The sequence below is a fragment of the Phaseolus vulgaris genome, chromosome 1 (genome assembly GCF_051622355.1).
Source record: "Phaseolus vulgaris cultivar YP4 chromosome 1, ASM5162235v1, whole genome shotgun sequence".
NCBI lineage: Eukaryota > Viridiplantae > Streptophyta > Magnoliopsida > Fabales > Fabaceae > Phaseolus > Phaseolus vulgaris.
In genome coordinates, this window is record NC_143498.1 from 42,600,620 (window position 1) to 42,614,589 (window position 13,970).

General features: G+C 32.4%; 1 protein-coding gene across 2 annotated transcripts; it reads left to right on the forward strand.

Annotated features, from left to right (window-relative positions):
* The first annotated feature begins 229 nt into the window (after nt 1-229).
* LOC137814154 (uncharacterized) lies at nt 230-8,293 on the forward strand. 2 transcript variants are annotated; one of them, XM_068616741.2, is made up of 9 exons: nt 230-406; nt 550-719; nt 1,885-2,241; nt 2,320-2,579; nt 4,382-4,523; nt 4,660-5,031; nt 5,151-5,282; nt 5,355-5,483; nt 5,598-8,293. In XM_068616741.2, the coding sequence occupies exons 2-9, from the start codon at nt 600-602 to the stop codon at nt 7,896-7,898; spliced, it is 3,813 nt and encodes a 1,270-aa protein (XP_068472842.1). In that variant the 5' UTR covers nt 230-406; nt 550-599; the 3' UTR covers nt 7,899-8,293. The 2 variants fall into 2 exon arrangements, with proteins under 2 accessions (XP_068472842.1, XP_068472843.1); XM_068616742.2 differs by having other exon boundaries at nt 231-406; nt 555-719.
* The last annotated feature ends 5,677 nt before the right edge of the window (nt 8,294-13,970 follow it).

A 13,970-nucleotide genomic window follows, 5' to 3' on the forward strand; every position in this document is an offset into this window, starting at 1 on the left:
TCTTATGCTCAACATAATAGAAGAAAATCCTCTTCTTTTAAACAATTTTTGTTTATAGAAATTAAGAATTATGATTTATAATCCCCTTATTAATTATGTTAATTATTTTAATTTGATGTTACTACTAAATCTATCAAATACTTAGTGGTGATAAGTAACAAATATGCTTTATGGTTGCTTTTGAGTTTTAACAGCGCCCTATAAAGATAGCAGCAGCATTTCCATTTACCAATACACCAAAACCAAATTTTCATTTTCTTTCTTTTCTCCACAAAAATATATTCATTCACACACGCAGTCGCTCACACCCCAAATCTCATCGTCTTTGTCTGAATCCTCATCGATCAAAAACCCTTATGCTTCTATTTTGTGGCACACACTCAATTCTCCAACATCTTCGATCGTGGTTGGTTTTTCCTTCCACCAATAATTTTACCCGTTCGATTTTAATTCATAAAAATATCCATTTCAATCTATCTGTGAGTTCTGGTTGCGTTTTATTGATTCTCCGCTTGTTTTATTTTCGTATCTGATTGATGTGAATTTCAGAATAGATTAAATTGTCATGAGTTGTGAATGAATATCGAGGAGTTTTGAAAATGCCCGGATTAGCACAAAGGAATGAACAACTCACTAATGACTCGTCCCAGTGTACACTTTCTGCAAATGGATTCTGGTCGAAGAATTCCAATGATGTTAGCTATAATCAACTCCAGAAGGTACTGGAATTTTCTGCTTTTTATTTTTTATTTCTCATTGGATTTTGGATTGTCGCTGGATTACTGTTTTTGATTGATTGTTGTGTTAATAGTGATGAGTTGGTTGAGTTTATATTGGATCTTACTGTTGGAACATTTGTTTGATTACTTTCATAGGGTTTGGATTCATAATTTCAGTGTTTTCTGATTGATAAATGTCATTTCAGTGACTGTTTAAACAAAATTTCTTGTTACTTATTTTTTTTTGTGTTGCCCATTGAACAAAATTTGCCAAATTTTCATACTGGAGGTTTCCTGAAAAGATATTCTCCTAGTAGTTGGGCAATGGATTATCAACAATGAATCACACAAACTTCAGAATGGGTTTAAAAGTACAAGGGGTTAGGACAATAACAGATACTTCTACTTGTCTTCTACCATTTTTAACTTCTATTTATTTTTTAAATTTTACACCAATAGAGATGATACACTACTGCAGTGATGGGACATATGTTATTTTGTGTCTATGACAATTAGAATGTTGACTCTTGAAAACAATAATGTCTCTCTTTTAATTTAGATTTAATTTGTTGTTAATATTTTATTACTTTTGCTTGTATACCCTTGCTAAGAGTGTGTTGGGGATTTTAAAAATTCATTTTTTACCTTCTTTATTTCAAGAGTTTAGAAAATGGTTTGTAACTACAATTTTGACCACAATATGAAGGCTTTTAAAATTGCTTCATGGCCATAATTACAAATTTTCACAATATTAAGGATTGTAATAAAATATAATCGTTGCTGCCATTTAAAAATCTTTGTTTATTTTGTGTTGTATTTATGTCTGAGTCATATCCAACCTTCCAAGCAAATCAATGATAGTGAGGAATTATTAAAATTATGGAGCATGGGGAGGAAAGAGCATCCTTGAGAATTGTCATTAACTCATGCGTGTGGTTTTTAGATTGATCAACAATAGTATTGAGTGCATTGTGGATTGCAAAGACCTTAAAACCCACAATATTGCAGCCATGATTGTGGTTGCAATCTGCAACCTATGACCAATTTCATAGAGGTTCAGCTGTGACCTAGGTCATGTTGACCTTGTTCTCTTGATACAATGTTATTAGCAACTTTGACATGCTTACCTTGCCTCTTATTGGTTTATTACATTTTTGCGATACAGTTCTGGAGTGAGCTATCACTGCAAGCTCGGCAAAAGTTATTGAGGATAGACAAACAATCCCTTTTTGAGCAGGCTCGTAAAAATATGTACTGCTCCAGGTGCAATGGATTACTTCTTGAAGGTTTTCTGCAGATTGTTATGCATGGGAAATCTTTGCAACAAGAAGGGGTGGATGGCCACTTTCCTTGCAACAGATCCGGAGGTTTGCGAAAGCCAAACAATGACAGCATCATCAATCAAGATGAAATCCAAGATCCATCAATCCATCCTTGGGGAGGTCTGATCACAGCACGTGATGGCTCATTAACACTTATGAGCTGCTACTTGTATTCAAAGTCTTTGAAAGGACTGCAAATTGTAAGTGTGGCTCATTTATATTGGATCCTTATGCCATTCTTTGCCCTGTTGGTAGCTAAACTTTTGCACATGTGTTAGGTTTTCGATGGGGCACGTTCCAGGGAGCGGGAAAGAGAACTGCTTTATCCTGATGCCTGTGGTGGGGGAGGCCGTGGTTGGATAAGCCAAGGAATAGTCAGTTACGGTAGAGGACATGGTACAAGAGAAACATGTGCCTTGCATACTGCCAGACTTTCATGTGATACACTAGTAGATTTCTGGTCAGCACTGGGAGAGGATACACGACTTTCTCTTTTGAGAATGAAAGAAGAAGATTTTATTGAGAGACTTATGTACAGGTATCTATCTATTTGTCCATTCCTTACAGTGTTAACCCTTAGATGAATGAGGATTGTTACTAATAATATAAATTTATTATTATAATCTCGTCATATAGTTGAAATTGACATGCAAAGAATGAGAATAGGGAATGTTAGTTGGTGTTTATTACAATTGAGCTGCCTTTGGTGTTTAAAAAGTTGAACGGGGAATTTATCATAGAGATATATGAAGTTAAAAAAGTTTGGTCTTATCTCTAGTCAATATGAGAACTCTAACACACTCCCCTCACGTTGAGGCATGGACATCTCGAGCGTGAGACTAGATATTTGTAGGTGGTCCGCTACTGACTCGATAGCATAATAGACCTAAAAAACCTTGCCAGGATAGACTTTGATACCATATTAACACAGTACATTATAAGTAAAAATAGTGTTGTATGGAAAAAGCTTTTGTTTCATGACTATGTCGTATAATGGGAAATATTGTAGTGATTCATGGATTTATAGGTTGAAAAATAAGAAATATCCAGGATAGGCTTTTTAAGGGAATGTGTGTTTACTGTCTGCTTTTATATTACCCCAGAGATACTTACCCACGGTTAACCAAAGGATGAATATATTAATTGTATTTCTTGGCAAAGCCTATCTGATATTGAAGCTTTTTCCCTGATTCTGGTTTATGATAGTTTAGATTAGAAATTGTATGATTAAAAGTTGTCCAAAAACAGTTGTTTGTTCTTGCTAGAACTATTATAATGTAAAATATTGGAGAATTGAATGATTAAGTTTGTTATTAGACTCCAGTATTTATTACATTGCAAAGTTTAGGAAATTGGATACCTGGTACTTGTGGATTGTATACACAAACAAGTAGTTTAAATGAGAAAGGATGATTTTGTTGGAGGCAATTACATACTTTGGGATTTGGTGGAGTGCAGATATGGACTGTTAGATAAAAGCTGATTATGTTATGTAAGAGTTTTCATGTAATTATTGAGAAGATAAATCAACAGGTTAGCTGTTGTTAGGATTGAAACTAGACATTACTCTCTACTCAACTGACTCGGTGATTACTATTTTCATTAAGGTTTGTTTGTTAGGAGATTTGTTGAAATACACACAAGTGGAGTGAGTATAATGAGATCCTTAATTAATGGAACCTGAGTTAAGAATGAGCAAGAAACGAGAAAAGAATTTGAAAAACAGTGTATTAGATACAAATAATGGACAAGAAGGCTTCAGGACCTTCAGAGGGATTTTGACAAAGGCACTGTGGTAGATTAGAATGTTAACTTTATCTTTTTGATATAAATAGGAAAAACTTAATCTATTATAGATTCACTTCACTGTTTTCTACATTATTATTGGTTTAAATAACATTTAAGTGTTGTCTCTGGAGTTACATTTTCCTTCAGCAAAAAGTATCAAGTGAATCCTCATGTTCCATACTGTTTGTTTAAATTTTCTTACATTATGTCTGTTGTCTTGTCGTCTTGCTCTACTGGGTCAGAGAACTTGCTGCTATAATCAAATGGCTCTTTGTTCTATTACAGTTAGATTATAGAAATAAATTTTTGTCTCTCTTTCGAACGTATTTACTAATGTTTATCTGAATACATAAAAGCAATGCCTGGTAGTTCATTACTAGCATGATTTAATCTATTTTGTCATCATCAGAAAATATATATGAAACTTTTGTTCAAAGCTGTACAGTATTTGGTGAGATAACTTTTTCCCCATGTATATGTACATAATTGTATGTTTCAAAGGAGGCTTTATGCTTTTATTTTTTTACTGATGAGTTACCATATCTATATCAGATTTGATAGCAAGAGATTCTGCAGAGATTGTAGAAGAAATGTTATTCGAGAATTCAAGGAACTAAAAGAATTGAAGCGCATGCGTAGAGAACCTCGCTGCACGAGCTGGTTTTGTGTTGCTGATTCTGCCTTTCAATATGAGGTGTGACTTGCACATTTCTATCCTGTCAAATCTACAGTGATTGAGATTTTAGTGGAAGTGTCTGCAGCTATGAAAGATTGTTTCATCTATAATTGAACTTCTACCTAAATGACATCTGTCCATTCACTTTTACTAGGTATCTGGTGACTCAGTTCAAGCTGATTGGCGTCAGACATTTGCTGATGCATCAGGAACCTATCATCACTTTGAGTGGGCTGTGGGGACAACTGAAGGAAAATCTGACATTTTGGAGTTTGAAAATGTGGGACTGAATGGATGTGGTCGAGCCAGTGGCCTGGATCTTGGTGGTTTGAGTGCATGTTTTGTCACCCTCAGAGCTTGGAGATTAGATGGACGCTGCACTGAATTTTCTGTTAAAGCTCATTCGTTGAAGGGTCAACAGTGTGTACATTGCAGGTTAACTGTAGGAGATGGTTATGTTACAATCACAAAAGGGGAGAGTATCAGAAAATTATTTGAGCATGCTGAAGAGGCTGAGGAAGAAGAGGTAATTCAAGTTTCTCTAAGAAAATAAACATTGTTAATTATCCATCATTCTTTTGATTTTAATATTTGTTCATGAGAAATTTGTCATTAGTTTTCATGTTATATAATGTATCCTCTCAGGATGATGATTCAATTGACAAGGATGGGAATGAGCTTGATGGAGAATGCACCCGTCCCCAAAAGCATGCAAAAAGCCCTGAACTTGCTCGAGAATTTCTGCTAGATGCTGCCACTGTTATTTTCAAAGAGCAGGCATGTTTAGATTAAAATATTATTTTCTGTGTGTCTGTTTTGTTCAGTCACTGACCGTGCCTTATCCTTCAGGTTGAAAAGGCTTTCAGAGAAGGAACAGCACGCCAAAATTCACACAGCATATTCGTCTGTCTGGCACTAAAACTGCTGGAGGATCGAGTGCATGTAGCTTGCAGAGAAATCATTACATTGGAAAAACAGGTCTTAGTTATTATGCTTTTAGGAGAAAGGCTATTGAGGGCAGGGGAAAAAAACTTTTTTTTTTCTTTTTTAAAATTACACTTCCTCAATTCAATTGTGTGATTTTGTCTATAGATGAAGCTTCTTGAAGAAGAAGAAAAGGAAAAACGAGAAGAAGAAGAACGCAGTGAGAGGAGAAGGACAAAGGAAAGGGAGAAAAGGCTTAGGAGGAAGGAAAGACTAAAAGGAAAAGAAAAAGAAAAAAGGTCTTCAGATTCAAATGATGCTATTGGTTGTCCTGAAATCTCAAAGGAAGAATTGTCTGCAGTTGCGGATGTCGAGCAAAATTATACTAATAGCTGCAGGAATTCGGTTATTGAAACAGATGAAACTAGTGTATTGAGGGATGATTCTCCTAACATCCAAGATGAAGAATTGTGCAGTAAGGATAGTGCTTTGAAACCACAAGATGTCTTTTTCGATGATTGTGAGGAAGAAATTTCAAATGCAAAAGATGAGATGGATCATCAGTCTACAATTGAACAAACAATGCTTTCTAATCGAAGATTAAGATGTAGGAAAGAATTTCAACAGGATATGCCTATGAAGTGGTCTGATAGACGGCGATATGCAGTTCCAGAAAATAGTGTGATGGTTGGCAGATCTGAGCCAAGACATTATGGAGAGAGTTTTGTGACATCATCCAGGGTAATGAATGGGTTGAATAGGAAATCAAGGATTAATGTCCCAACAAAATCGAATGGTAGAAATGGTGGTCCTCCCAAGTTTAATGAGAAGTTTTACAGTTCCAAGAATCGAACAAATGAGAGATGTGATATTCATTCTTGCAGCTGTTGCTTGAATAATGAATTTAAGACAAGGGTTGAGCAACATTCTCCTATGACTAGAGTTAGTCGGGAGACAAAGCCTACTTGTCAGTCTGAATCTTCAGGGGATACGTCCAAGCAATTTTATCATGGTACCGAGAATAAACAAGTAGACTATATGCATGAGAGTAATGGAAGATTCAAAAACAAAATCATTTTGGGGAACTATCCTGGCCGGGATTTGTCTCAATCGAAGAGAGTTTGGGAGCCTACAGAATATCAGAAGAAATATCATTGCGGTAATTCTGACTCTGATGTTATTTTGAAGTCCACTAAAGTTCAAGGAAATCAGTCTGATCTGATCAAGTCGTCTATTGGAGAAGCTGCTGAGTCAGGTGAAAATGATGTTGAGGAATGTAATTCAAAGAGATTTGGTGGAGCGGATGAAAGGTGTGAAAATATTTTTCATGTAGAAGCTGATGGTTCTTGTAGCTCTATGGAAATTGCTTCAGAAGAACCTGGAATATGTTCAACTGGAGGCTTTGCCTTAAACAGTTCTGCTGATCCCACTCAAAGTAGCACTTTTAGCTCTGATAACTGCTCATTATGCCTAAGTGAGGGTGATAACAATACCACCTCGTCAAACCATGAAAATACAGAATCCTCAATCACATCGGATTCAGAAGATGTTAGCCGGCAATCTGAAGTAAGAAATAATTTGGAATACATGGAAAATATATTGTCTGATTGTCATGAAGTAGCCACTGAGAATAACCAGAATACCAATGGTGAGGGTTTGGTAAGAAGGTCAACTTCATTGATTGGTCCGTCCTTGGACAGTACAAGAAATTATGCATTTGGGAATCTTGTGGAAACTGCCCAAAGTTTTGATACTTGTTTTTCCACCGCTAATGTGTGTTCTCAACCTCGGAGTATGCTTCCACCATTGTCAAACCAAAATATACATTTTCCAGTTTTTCAAGCTCCTTCAACAATGGGTTATTTCCATCAAAATCCGGTTTCATGGCCAGGAGCTCCTACAAATGGGTTGATACCCTTCCCACACACTAATCCCTATTTATATGCTAGCCCTCTTGGATATGGCTTGAATGAGGACCCACGCTTCTGCTTGCAGTATGGAGCCTTGCAGCAACCAGCTCCCATTTTCAACCCTGCCATTCCTGTTCATCAGCCAGTTGCCAGAGCTAATGTTTTGAATGCAGAGGTACGGACTCGGGTTTCCAAGCCAGCTTCTTTGCTACAGCATCTTAATGGATCTTTTGCAGAAAGGGTCGTTCCAACTGGAACTATTTCCAAGAAACCAGCATTATATGGAGAAGTTATGCATGATAATTCTGCCAAATCACTTGAGAATAACAAGGATTTTTCCTTGTTTCATTTTGGTGGACCCGTAGCCCTTTCAACAGTATGTAAATCCGCGCACACATCTTTGAATGGAGATACTATTGGCGATTTTGGGTCAAAAGGTTCAGCAGATCATGTTGAAAATGTCCATAATTGCAATAAAAAAGAGACTCCTGCCATGGAGGAATACAACTTGTTCGCAACAAGTAATAAAGGTTTCCAGTTTTCTAAAATGATAAAGTGAGAAGAATAAGGTGGCTGTTGTGGTATCCAGTCCCTATCTTCACATATGGTAATGGAGGTTTGAGTACCTTGTAATTTGGTGAACAATAAGCTTCCTTTCAGCAATTTCCAATTTAGCCTATAGCTTGATTAGTTAATTGTTGCCCAATTGTCTTTTTTTTTTGTTGTAGAGAAAGATTGGGAGTGTTGGTATTTTAAAGATTTTTTGTGAGGTCATAATCACCCTAAAGTTTCATTGAAGCATTTGTTCTTCATAATTCTTTTGTCATACTGAAACCAAAACAGTCTTTATAGTGAAAGCTGTATTTGGAGTTTTGAGCCCACGTTGTCATTATGACTGTATCAGATATTGAATTCAAATTTAGATCCTTTCATTTGAATCTCACGATTTTGTCACGCAGGTGCCACATTTGAGTATGATGTGTAGATAGAGTGAAGGTGGCATAGGTATTAACCATAGCACCTTTAAAATGATGTTCGGCCACATTTGCCTTTTTGAGGTGAAAAACCTGAGGTATTCTTAAAGTAATACACAGGAAAATTTGAAAAAATAAAGTACATCCGGAAAAGGTAAAATGTTAAGGGTAAAAAAGTGCTTTTATTCACACTTTCTTTTGGTTCTCTAATTACAAAGTTACATTTTATAGTTAGTTTTTAATCTTTGGGATTAAACGAAATTAGTAAATGTCCTTTCCTATAAGGAGAACCAAGTTAGATGAATACAAATTAATATAAGTTAAATTGTAAAAAAAGTTAGATAATGTCAATATTAAACTATGGTACACATGCTAATCATGATCTAATATTAAAAGGGTCAACAAAATTCTATAAATATGAATAATAATTAAGACAAATTTAGAATCTTTTGTAAATGTATTCTCTATATGTGAAGGAGTCGAAGGAAAAGACATCTGAATCATCTAACAAATTATTATTTGTTCTACATTTTTTCAGAAATGATTATTTATTCTACATTTTTTGTTAATGATTTCGAGAAAGTGATTTTGGTTAGTGTTGGAGTATTAAGCCTTTGAATGTGATTTTTGAAGATGGGAGTCAAGTGGAAAAAGTTGTGTTATGAGACATTTGCATAGGTTAAGTGACAATGTGAATAATGATAACATAAAGGAAACCTTACTAATAGTGTGTAACCCCTATGACTCAAAATCATTTCGAAAAATTAGAAACTAAAAAATATTTTTTTTAATTGAATGACCAAAAGAAAGAGCTTATCGACTTGAAGAATTAAAATATTTAAGTTTTTAATAAACTTTCAAAAAATAATGGCATACTATTAAAGACACATGATAAATGTTGAGTATACTGTTTCTCGTATTATGAATGTTACTTATATGATCTAATCTTAGAAATTAAAAATAAAAATTTTGCAAATTTTTAAATAGAGAAAAAAAAAACCTTTTATAGAATTAAAAACATGTTTTATAAATATTTTATTTTCTTCCAAACTAAAACAATCATTAGAGTTTTATTTTCGCGCTATTTATTTTACACAACTAATTTTTCTATTTTTTTCTTTTCCCACCTCCTATTTTTCTTCTTTTTATTTCTGTACCCAATGCAACATAAATTCTTGTGGGGTAAGTGCATTACTTTTGCTGTTTTAATATTCTCAGGGAACCAAGACTAAAGATTTTAAAACATAAATTTGTCATTAAACTAATACAATACAATTTGTGGACTTGTTTTAAGTAACTATTTAAGTAAATGTGCATAAATATATTTTTCAAGATATTTAAATTTATTTTAATGGTATATATTCGAAGAGCTATGCTACTATTTTCCATGCAATGACTTATACACAAGTTATTGGATATTTTAAAACTATCTTTAATCATATTAGTTACATATTTTTTATTTATTTAATATTTTATCTAAAAAATAATAAAATAAGATTAAAATTGAAAATTTAAAACTTATCTAGTCCAAATTGTTTAGAATTGAATTTGTACTGTCTAGGTCGAAAGGTCGAAATGTTGAAAGACCTAGACCAAATAGTTGAAAGATTGATAGGTCAATAATAAGAATGAAAATTAAATAAAAAGGAATAAATAATTAAATAGTGAAATGTTGTAGCAAAGTTCAATAAATAGTCCAAACACAAGCAATGTGTTTGATAAATATTAAGTACAAAGAGTAAAAGTTCAATCAGGTTTAAGGCCCAATAAGAAAGTATTAAGATAGGTGATCCACCCAAGAGGTAAGTAGAATGAATTTTATTTGATAATTAACTAAAACCAATTATGAATTTATTATCAGATCCCCTTCAGGTATACACACCTACCCGAGAGCTGATACCGAGCAAAGGCCAAGAGTTCTAGTTTACCAAGCCCAACGAGTGAGAGTCCACAACTTATATCCAAGCCCAAACCCAAATCAATCAACAGTTTAGCCGACAACTCAAACCCAAATAGAAGACTGAGAAACCAATAAGATCATAAAAGAGAAAGATTGATTGTTTTAGCTGCAGCAAGATCCTATAAACTAACTAAATAATGAATAAAGATAATAAGTGATGGAATGATATGATTATTTTTTTTTTATACTAAAAATGCACTATTGGTGCATTCCGCAAGAGGTTTGATGTATAAAAATAGAAATTCCAAAACAAGTTCTTGCAACATGTAAAATTATAAGAAAAAAGTTACCATAGAAAACCAAACCTAGGTTTGGTCATCTACTGTAACATCCGAAAGATTTATGATTTATTTGGAGAGTGCAAAATTCCAAGTTCATTCATTTTGTCTATAATTATTCAGTCATCGTTCTAAGCTTCCCCACTTGTCATCCGATTCAGTGGCAGTACCTGCAATGCAGTTCTTCTAATTCTTAGATTAATATTCTTTTATTATTATGGGTGTCAAATATACAATAACTTTGTCAATAAGATATATTTTTTTTTCTTGGAAAAAATCTTAAAGTTTTATTTAACTATCAAGTCCCCATTGTAGATATTTATTTCTGTTATGTAGATATTTATTTCTGATGACTATTTTTTTATCTTTTAATATTAACAAAAGATAACAAAATATATGGATTCAAGAATTTTTAAAATGAAGTTAATAATAATTGTCTATTTTAATTCTTAGTTATTTCTATTTGTATATGTGTTTAGTCTTTATTTAGTTCTTTTTTTTTATTTCACTTTTTTATTAGTTCTTTGTTTTCCATATCTAAAATAAATGTACGGCTGATATATTAAGACGATTTTCTTTAATTTAAGTAAGAAAATAAATACAAAAAATTTCATTCTCATTTCTTTAATTTCTTTTTTCTTTTGTTCGTGTTTTATAATATGGTATCTGATAAAAATTCTTGTTATTATATTTATTCATGATTAAAGTTATTAAACCGTCACAATTTTTATTCATCTTACCATATTAATTCATTAAATAATCCTTATTTTCTAATTGTCCGATATAATAAGTACATTGAAATATTTCTTATAAAAAATCTTTAAAATGTTATATTTAAAACTTTAGGTCTCATAAAAATCTTGTAGTGAAACAAGTTGTTGCCACATAGTTATAGTCTTAACATTAAGAACTAAGTTTTATATAAGATAATGTGTTTTAACAATTTAAAAATAATATTCCCATACCAACAACCATATTCGGAATATCATTTTCGACACTGAAATTCTTCTTTTACTGAAACTATTTTCCTTTTCAAATTTTGACAATTTAAGAACCACTAACATTTCTGACAGGTTTACAGGGGTAATTTCAATTTCGTGACCTTGTTAGAACACCGAGTTAATGATTTTTTTTTTTTTTTTACAATAGAAAACAGAAATTAAAATGTAAAAAGTAAAGCACAGTTTTGGCAAATGTATAAGAACAAAAGGATAAAAAATTGTTCATATAGAAACTAAAATGTAGAGCTTCTATGGAGACTCAAATAAGAAGCGCACACAAATATAAAAACTAAGTAGATATATTAGTTGAGATTTTAAAATATTATTTTGGCATAATTTTTTTATGTGGATTTTAAAAGATTACGCAGTGTTATGACTTATAACATATTAATACTCATGATTAATATTTTGTAGTTTGAATAATGGATTTACGTTGCCAGACTTAAAAGGGACTTAATGAATTTTATGAAAAAAAAAGTTCAATGTAAAAATATATTATTATTATTAGAAAATTATTAAATAAAAATTAATATTAAAAATAAAAAAATAATTAATAAATTAGATATTATTTATATAGACTACAAAAATTATTGATATCTAAAGTAGTTTTTATTATTTATAAAATTTACAAAAACTAGTTTATAAATTAATATCTAATTCCATACCAAAATTTTAGCTACTAACTTTAGAATTAAAATAATTATTAACATAAGTTTATAAAAATTAAAAGAATTCCATAAATTTTTATTGAACATTCAAAATTACCGAAGTAAAAAATAAACAAGAATGACAACGTTTGGATAAGCCAAAAGCAAAATCAATAATTCTTTTTTTAATATTTTATTGTCTAGTTAGTTCTAAACTTTATGTACTCCTATACAGCTGCAACAGTGCACATTAACATATTTTTATTAATGTTTTTGTGTTTGAATAATAAATTCCAAAACTATGTTTGTGTATGAATAATAAATTTAAAAGGATGAAAAATTGTATATTAGTTCACTGATGATTCATTGCAACAATATTTTTGCAAAGACAATTATAATGTAGTGCACAATGATGGAAAAAAATTTGGCAATTTGCACCAAAAAAGAGAATAGAAAAGTTTCTAACATAAGATTATTGCTTTTTATACATCATACTAAAACTTTCAATGAAACCATTCTTAAAAAGCTATTCCTTTATACTTTTGAACATAAATAGACTTTTGTGTAGGTTAAAAAATTCTTATTAAATACCACTAAATTTTGTTACACTCCAAGAATTTTTTTAATTCTAATTAAATGCCACGACTTATTTATATAATTTACATATCTTGATTGAAAATCATAATACCTTTTTATATATTTTTTTAAAAATCATAATCCAATAAACTCCATTCCTAATCAAATCTAGTGTCAACAACTTGAAAACTCAACCACGTGAAAATTAATACTACGCAAGTCTCTCCCACAACATGTCTAGTTTTAGCCCAACAGAATACAAGGGGTGTTCAAATAGTAATGCAAATGATATTTCTAACTTTTCCTATTATTAGAACAATGTTTTTGAGGGAAATGGGTACAAAGATGTGGTGGACCCACCATCTTGCATGTTCCATTTCCTTACTATTCCTTTGACCCATTTCGTGTCTTTTACTCATGTAAGGCTGTTTCTTCCTGCACCTCCATATATTCTTCTATCACCTCCGTATATTCTTCTATCATCTCCATACATTTTTCATATTTCCATATATTATGTAATCTGAAAGTCTTTTTAGTTTTTGAATTACATAATCCGAAAGTCTTTTTCTAAATACGTGTCTAGATTTCATAATCCAGAAGCTACTTTGTGGGAGTGACATAAGAAGGATAAAAAGGTATTTTCACGTTGTGTATGGAAGTGACAAAAGAACCTATGGAGAAAAACAGTCTGGATGTGAGCATAATCAGAAGCCAGAAATAGAATTGATAACCCTTAGCACTACCCGGCCCATAAAATTAGAAGCATCATCCATTGATACCAAAGAAAAACCATCAGATATCCACCACCTTCAGAGTCCCAAAATCAAACCAAAAAGACTTACCCTATGATCAAACTAGATAGAACTCTAGCATAACCAGTATCTGCATCATCTAACCTTCAACCACTAGAGCTAGTTGACCTCACCAACAACACTTGTATCAAGGTCTAGAAAGCCACCACATCTTGGTTGTTGATGACAGAGCCGACAGCTTCTCATGTTGGGTTTTGTTATTTGGTGATTGTGTTGCTTGATGATGAACCGGGGTGTCGGTTTGAATGGAGAAAGGTGGTATTGGTTGAGCTTCCAAGGCTTTCATAACGTTTGAAGTGAGGCTTTTTAAGAGATGGAAGAATTTGATTGACACAAACATTCCAATCGCTATGCAGGATTTTATATGCGAGCAAAAGATCACA

What these genes read in the sequence shown, in the direction of transcription:
- LOC137814154 (XM_068616741.2), top strand. Translation starts at nt 600, where the DNA reads ATGCCCGGATTAGCACAAAGGAATGAACAACTCACTAATGACTCGTCC. An exon ending in CTTTGAAAGGACTGCAAATT is followed by an intron (nt 2,242 to 2,319) that starts GTAAGTGTGGCT and finishes CACATGTGTTAG; the next exon opens with GTTTTCGATGGGGCACGTTC. An exon ending in CTGTTATTTTCAAAGAGCAG is followed by an intron (nt 5,283 to 5,354) that starts GCATGTTTAGAT and finishes CTTATCCTTCAG; the next exon opens with GTTGAAAAGGCTTTCAGAGA.